The 8,426-nt window shown below is 36.3% G+C and overlaps 1 protein-coding gene across 1 annotated transcript in view; it reads left to right on the forward strand.

Annotated features, from left to right (window-relative positions):
* The first annotated feature begins 1,494 nt into the window (after nt 1-1,494).
* The window catches only part of LOC103480787 (macrophage mannose receptor 1-like), a 14,058-nt gene continuing 7,126 nt past the window's right edge, over nt 1,495-8,426 (forward strand). The window contains exons 1-5 of the mRNA XM_008435965.2: nt 1,495-1,762; nt 1,907-2,140; nt 2,223-2,322; nt 6,702-6,943; nt 7,183-7,440. Of these exons, the coding sequence (XP_008434187.1) occupies nt 1,576-1,762; nt 1,907-2,140; nt 2,223-2,322; nt 6,702-6,943; nt 7,183-7,440 (1,021 nt within the window). The 5' untranslated portion in view covers nt 1,495-1,575. The remainder of the gene's footprint in view (nt 1,763-1,906; nt 2,141-2,222; nt 2,323-6,701; nt 6,944-7,182; nt 7,441-8,426) is intronic.

Raw genomic sequence — 8,426 nt, forward strand, 5'->3', positions numbered from 1 at the left:
TTTAATGAAACAGCCCTAATAATGCAAAGTAAACTTCTATGAACTATAGCAGTGTTAAGCACCTGCACATCATAACTTCTGCTTTGTTTTGTGACACCTTATATTTTAAAATTATGCTCATCCTCATTCTTGTACTGTCAGATGTGCTGACAGTATAATGGATGCCACATCCATACCATTAAACATGCAAAGCATCTCTATACTTTGCTTATATTTGCCTTATAGCATTGAAGCTCATCAGCTTGCCTATGTTGTAAAATGCATCCATAAAGTTTGGATTTAGAAATGATCTGGATACTCTTATCTCAAGCGTTCATTGATGGATTACAGGCTCATTCTGTTTGGGCTCTTTGTCTGTTTTCTTACTGTGACTTCTGAGACCCCTTTTTTTTTTTACATTTTCCTGGGTTCAAATCCCAGGAGAGACCTGCTTACATGTTCTGTCTGTCTTTGTCTTAATAGTTATTTTTCTTAAGTTCATCATGTTCAGATGTTTACATACGTTTTCATACCATTTGTTAGAATCACTCTTGAGACCATATGACAAAGGTCAACTGTTCTGCATATCCATCCATAACTTGCTGGTCATTTCTTCTTTATAGGTCTAGTAGAGCATTTTTTGTTTGTAGATTGATTGATTCTCTATTGTGCCTACTTCGGGGCTTTGTGATGGCTACTCCAAAACATTAACTTTGCTGATAATCAGGTCGTTTGCAGGTCATTTAGCACATCGTTCTCCACGAACATGCTATGCGCGAACGGAGAAGGGTGACCATCGTCCGGCCACGCCCCGGCCCAGTCACAGAAGGCTCTCCTCGCCGACCGGAGTTGGACTGTTTTGTTGACATTCGGTTTAGTGCAGCTCCATCTAGTGGATGCATAGCACAACTCCAGCATTTACTGTCGCATCTATTCTACGCGCCTTATAATGTGGTGCGCCTTATATATGAAAAAAGTTTTAAAATAGGCCATTCATTGAAGGTGCGCCTTATAGTGCGGAAAATATGGTATACATTTTTGAGTACATTGTGTTGGTTTTCTGTTCACATATTTTGATTGTGTTGTGCTGGCAGTTTTTCTCCTAACAACTTCATTAGTTAAATCATGTAATGACTTTAAAGCCTGCTGACCTCTAGTGAAGCTGTCCACCATGTTTTACATCTTTCCATTATTAAAAACAACTGAATTAATAATTTATTAACACAGAAGTTTAATTTGCAAAGAAGGTAATTCAACCGATTATGTGTATTAGTGCCAGAACACTGGAGATGAACAAACCTGCTTTGAAGGTTACTTTGCAGTTCCTTCCTGCTTACCAAGTCCTTTTAAACTACACAGGTGACAGAAATTACATTAAAACAAATTCTAGAAGGACCTTATGACAAATTGTAGACCTGAATGTCAATGTTGACGGCGAACAAAATGTAATTGAGGTTTTTTTTTTTTAAGCTTGGCTAACAAGGCTGATTAAATGCTTTTAATCACTATTTTTGCTGACATTTTCTACAGAAAAAACACTTGGAGAAAATAAGGAAGATTAATGCAATGCCTGTAATTCAATGCTGTTAAAGTTTAATGGGTTTTATTTCAGGCGCCCTGTTCAGTGTTGCTAGCACCCAAAGCCATCAGTACTACTTTGTGAACACGTTGCTAACATGGACAGAAGCTCAGAGCGTCTGCAGACGGGACTTCACTGATCTGGCCACCATTGAAAGCACAGCTGATGTTGATGACTTTCTAAATACCACCTCCGGTTATACAGGTGAGTTTTTAACTTTAAAAAAGGAAGACAACACATATAAATACAAACCCTGCATTGTTTTATCAGTATTACTGAAAGTCTTAACATTAAACATGTTTCACTGAAGCTTCTAAATATAAATAAAGATGTTTTTTTAATATTTAGGCAAGGCATGGATCGGTCTCTACGACGACACAATAAACAGCTGGAAATGGTCCCTAAATGACAGCAGCTTCTATGGTCCTGGAGAAAATTCATTTAGGAACTGGCATCCTGGCCAACCCGACGATTATTATGGACAACAGCATTGTGTCAGGTTTTATGGTTCTAGTGTTAACTCATTGGGCCAATGGGATGACGATGAGTGCATGGGAACAAGGCAGTTCGTGTGCTATAATGGTAAGTAGATGGATAGATAGGTGAAATATAATACAGCAATTAAAGTTTATTATTTTATTACATCTTATCCATATATTTACAGGTACAGTAGGTGGATCACCATCCTATGTTTTGAGTAACATTTCATTAACCTGGACAGAAGCTCAGAAATTCTGCCGTCAGAATTATGTTGACCTGGCCAGGTAATAAGTCTGTAAGCAAATACTGCATTAATGCCAACACACTATATAAAGCGGTATTGTAGTTCTGGTTCATGAATTCTACAGACATTTTCCTGTGGGCTTTTGTTTTGTAATTTAAGAAGTTGATGTGTTATTCTTTCTTTGTTAACACTTGGTGGTTTGTTTTGGCACTAAGCACAGTGCATTGTTTCTTTCTGTTAACTGTTTTCCATTTACTTCCTGTTGTTCCTGTTGCTGAGTTATGCAAGCTGTATTCCTATATTTCTGGTAACTCTGGTACTTGTTTTTTCTTTCCGTGTATCAGTCTTTCCTTTAAATATTTTTTCTACCTCCTTTTTCTACAGCTGCCTGTTTATTAAACTAATCTATTTTTAATTCAATGAACACATCGTTTGAAGAGATGTTTTAAGTGACTGCTACTTTTATGTAAATGAGAAAACTAAGGATTCAAAATCCTTACATCTCAGAAAAATTAAAGCTGCAGCATCTTAACGTTTTAGCCCAGTAAAAACGAGCCCTGAGTTCTATGCTTTGATTCGTACAGAGGGTCTGTGTTTTCAGCTATTGAGAAATGGTTGCTCCATTGATGCATGGACTTTGTTGAAAGTCACAAGTAAAGTGACTGGGTAAATGTTTGTGATGTAGGTAGTGTGGCAGTTCAATATTATGAAGCTCACCAGAAATTGACTGAAGTGTAAAACAGCCATCCTTCACTATAAAGACAGACATGCCGACCCTAACAAGACGATTGTTAAAGATAATTTAATAGTTGGAAGTGTGACCAATATGGACTGAACAGCTTTGTTTACTACATCTGCTGCTATTGCTAAAACTACAGGTGGACTGCAATATTAAAACAGCACCGAAAATCAACATCATCATTCAGAACTTCTGTTTGCTAATTTAGTAAAGTATAAATTCTACTAGAGCAGTGGTTCTTAACCTTTTTTGAGGTACCAAACCCATCAGATTCATATGCGCATTCACTGAACCCTTCTGTAGTGATAAATAAAATGATTTTTTTTCCATATTCAAGACATAGGGGTGACCAACTAGAGTCTGGTTGGGTCACCCTAAGATCACTAAGTCTTCTTAAAATGTAGAGTCTCTGAGAACAGTTCTTCAAAATATAGCCAGTGTTTTCAGCAAAGTTGAGCTGACTGTCCAACGACCCAAGGTATTTAAAATTTGTTACAGTTTCAACAAGTTGGCCATCGAGAGAAACTGGAACCACTTTAAGGTCTTATTTAGATTATTTAATTAGCTCTACATTCTTAAGAGAATGAAAAATTAATAATAAATAATAAAGACTTTGCTGTATTCTAATTTAGTAATGTAATTATATTAATTGTATTACCACCCCCACGCCACTAGAGGCAGCAGCAACCTCGAAAAGATGCGACTAAGGAGCAGATTTAGAAGTTCACCGAAAGCTACAGAATTTGATAAAAACTGTGAGCTTGGCTGAAGTAATTAAAGACACAAGTTCAAATCCATGCTGAGAGTGGAGCTCTTTCAATCAGTGCTCCTCCACAGCACTGATTGGCTAAGCAATGTAACGTGATCCTCTGCAGCGAGAGTGGCAAAGCAGGGCATCATCACGACTTTACAAAAGTGTGTCTTTACCTCAGCGGCAGAGGCTCCACCGAACCCCTGGGGTTCAATTGAACCCAGGTTAAGAACCACTGTACTAGAGAATCCAAGTCAATTGGAGAAAGCCCAGTCTGTGCCATAAGCGAGACTTGAATCGAGAGGAATAGCACAGGAAGGCAACTGCCAGGATAGTAACTTTTATAAGACACATTTTTTTATGTATTCGCTGAAACTGTCATGTTGTGACAGTTTAATATGAGGCAGATAATCTGTAAAAAGATCAAGATCCTCCGCTTCTTTCCTGTGCTTCAACTGCTGTCTGAAGAAATGCACCGTGCCCAATGACAAACAACCAATCAGGGCCAGTAGGAGCATCTTAGCGCCGTCAATCAACTCCTCATGAATGAACTGCTAAATGTGCCAACAGCGGAGAAACAATCCACCATTACAGTAAAACCATTTACTCACTGTTACCTGTGGCTGTGCTAACTAGTCTTAGCATTCACAACAGGTTTTGCTGCCTTCCTGTTAGCAAAGCCCGTTTTCCTTTTCATTTTAAATGTACCTCATAGGTATTTTTGCTTTACAAAGTCATAACTGGAGATATTTGGCTGTTCAAACAGATTTTATGATGACTTGTTGAATACAGAGCAAAATTCAATGTAATCACACATGTTCAGTAGAGTGAAACAAAAATTATTTCATTATTTTTGAAAACTGATTTGCTTTTGTTTGCAACAGACACAGCTTGCTCTGTGAACATTGTCATATTTCCAAGATGGCAAAAAATACACATTAAAATGTACTAGGATTGAATTTAACAATCTTACAGTCAATTCTCCCTGCAATTTAATTATCTAGAGACAAGATTACATAATCAGCTGTTACCAAATATACAATGTATGTCTTTTATGTGGCTAAAAGTTAGTTTGGTATAAAGTGGCACTAATTTGCTAACAGAAATCAAGCTAAGGACAAACATACAGCACATATAAAATAGAAAAAAAGCCTGATGCTACATTGTGACAGAAAGACTCAAGGAACTAACATGTCCTTTTCAAAATAAACTATGAATGGTTGAGATTTTATAGACGAAAAATGTTACAAGTAATTCATAAGGAACACATCAATCTTCTTCCCCTGCGAAAAGAAAACATTTGTTTAAAAATACCACTAAAAAAAGAACAAAACCACTTTCTTTTCCACTCCCACAGAAATATTAAGACATGAAATTCATAATTATGTATGAAGTTTTTCCTGTAATGACTTTCTGCAAAAATAAATTTAAAATAAATATCAATTCCTGGGTTTTGTGACTGAGATTTTGAGACAATTGCAACTTCATTAATGTTTTTAGAAATATTTTAAAAACTGGATTTTGTACTTTTAAGTTTAAATATAATAAAATTTGGTCTTCTAACAGGTGAAGAAAAGTTATATTAAGATATTCATTTAGTCCTTTGTCTGAGTTTTTTATTTAGAAATACAGCTTTCTAAATATCACCATTTCTAAAGTTTAATAAGTTAATTTAAGAAAGTGCTTAAATATTGCAACATCACAAAAGCCCCATCTTTATACCAATATGTTAATAGGTTAATTTAAGATTTTAAATTCCAATTTGGTTAATTTTACTAATTCTTCTGTTTTGCTACACATGTTATGTTAAGGGGTGAGGGTTAGAACAATTTCCTCGGGCTTTTGTTTTGTAGTTTAAGAAGTTGTCAGGACTACTGACCGACAGGGGACCCTTTGCAATTTTTCTTTTTTGTTCATATAAATAAAAAATAGGGCCCTTTCAATTACAAAATTAACCATATTGTGTTTTCTAAAATAGTTTTTAGCAGAAAAAATTTAATTTTACCAAACCCAGACCAGAAAGCTCACACCCATATTTGCCCTGAACACACCGTGGATCTACCTGAAATGGTTTGTTCCTGCTTAGCGCACATGACGGTAATGGTGTTCAGCAGCAGTCAGTGGAAGACAAGAATGACCGTAGCAGTTACTATGCTACTAAAAAAAATTATAAAATCAGGTTTTCAAAGAAATAGAGAGAGGGAGAGAGAAAAAGGTAAGTGTCAATTTGTAACTCAGTTTTTCTCCGAGAGGACTGTGTGTGATTATCAACCATTTAGCATAGTTAGCTTAGCTATAGTCTACTGTTTGCCTCCATAGCATTTAATGAATTAAGGAAAGAAATTACCAAGATATTCATATATTTAACTTGTCCTTGTACCTTTTACCACATTTAACAGATGAGTCAGTCAGCAGCAGCTCTAACCCACGTCCTTCCTGACCTGTCCTCTCCTGAGTGAAATTAAAGCTGCAGAATGTAGCTTTCATTTAAATAAATATATATATTTGTTAAAACTGTCATTATGTTGTGACAGTATGGTATGAGAGGTAATCTGAAAAATATATTTCCTCTGATTTCTCCCAGTGCTCTCTAGAAACAACTAGTCAGTGGTTATAGTAACTACTGACTGGTTTTATTAACCACTGCCTCCCACCCCCCATAGCTCTGCCCCTGCATATTTGTAAAAAAAACTGATTATTTTAGTTTAGATTTAATGGCTGAAGCAAAAATGAAACACTGTGTTTTTTTATTATTACAATTTATGTTTTTCTTGAGTATTAAAAACAGAAACAAACAAAAGACAACACAGCTATTGTCTTTTTGTGTTTGTTTTGAAACAGAAAAATCTAAAGTAACCCAACACAGATTAGTTTTCCTTATGTACTGTATTTAATATGATGGTTTATTCATGTTACTTTCTCTTGCCAGTGTACGAAATCAGGCAGAAAATGAAATCATCAGAACCCTAGTAGGTGCCAACATTGTTTGGATTGGACTGTATCGGGAAAAGCTGTGGTCTGATGGCAGCACCTCTCTGTTTCGATACTGGGCAAATGGCAAGCCCAATGGACCATCTGGTGAACAGTGTGTTGCTGGATCATTTAGTGACTCTGGAAGATGGTCGGATGAAAGTTGCACCCTGAGTTTGCCATTCGTCTGCTTCAAACCAAGTAATGCATCTCATTTCTGCTGTTTCAGCAGCCATAAGTAATCCCTAAGTTTACATCCAGAAAAAATATGTTGGGAAGAACAATGTTATGCAACACAGAAAAAAATAACTTTTTCTGAAAGTTTTGCTTTTAACAATTTAAAGGAATTACAAAACTCAAATTTTAGTGTAAAAACAAAATGTTTTTTGACACTTTCCTGTTTCATTTGTCTGTTACTGTTTGTATTGTTTTTATCTTAGTTCCATCAAATGCAAAAGGTTTTACAACTTCAGCTCAGGATGAGAGCAGCATCACTATGCAGTGGAACAAGATCAACAACAGCACCAGTTTTGTTCTCCTGTATAATGGATCAGAGACATTCATCAGAGCCCCAGATGGAGATGGGCCAGTGAACTACACAGTCTCATCTCTCACTCCTACAACAAACTACACATTCACTCTCTTCTCTGTTCTTGACAACGTCAGGAGCAGTGGCATCAAAATTACTGCAGCTACTGGTAAGACTTTACATTTTATTAGGAAACAAAGATATTTTAGTGCCAGAAGTCAGTGAGTCTGTAGCCTCTAGGTTATTAAAAATTGTTTATTTGCTGTGGAGTGGTACAGCGCCTGACCCGTATACGTCCTCAGTCCTGGCTTATTGAACTTTGCCACATCTTCCCCTCTCTCTCATAATCCAGTTTTTTGTTTGACCACTTTTACAGTTTACTCTTAAACCTGCTCTGCAACAAAATATGAAACATGAGTCTCATTTGAAGGACAGCAAAGTTTACAACAATTATTTTTGGTGATTAAATGTTGGGGCTGCACAGTGGTGCAGTTGGTAGAGCTGTTGCCTTGCAGCAAGAAGGTTCTTGATTCGATTCCCAGTCTTTCTGCATGGAGTTTGCATGTTCTCCCTGTGCATGCGTGGGCTCTCTCCAGGTACTCCGGTTTCCTCCCACAGTCCAAAAACATGACTGTCAGGGTAATTGGCCTCTACAAATTACCCCTAGGTGTGAGTGTGAGTGTGTGTGCGTGCATGTGTGTGTGTGTGTGTGTGTCAAGTTCTTTTTTTTTTTAACTGTGTAACTTCCCCACTTGAAAGGGAATGGATGACCCCACGCAGACTCTTGATGACAGGGATTTACTCGAAGGATCAAACAGTTTGTCTTGCTTTTACTTCCATTTATTTCAGTGTATAGACATGTTCACCGTTGATCCARAGGATTCAGGTAAAAACCTTTAAACAAACCCAAAAAATAATAATTACTAATCTGTGTAAATTAATTTCACTCAATTACAAAAGGAATGGCAAATTATATAGGTAAATACCAAGCAACAAAGTGATCAAAATTAAATACACAAGTAACTAAACTTATGTTAACTTTAAACTTAACTTTAAAGTGCAGTTCAAGTTAATATTTGTATTTACATTTCATACATTTCTTAACATACAAACATAACTTCTCAACATTAATAATAAATATTTACTATAAATTTA

Source organism: Poecilia reticulata, linkage group LG18 (assembly GCF_000633615.1).
Source record: "Poecilia reticulata strain Guanapo linkage group LG18, Guppy_female_1.0+MT, whole genome shotgun sequence".
NCBI classification, from domain to species: Eukaryota; Metazoa; Chordata; class Actinopteri; order Cyprinodontiformes; family Poeciliidae; genus Poecilia; species Poecilia reticulata.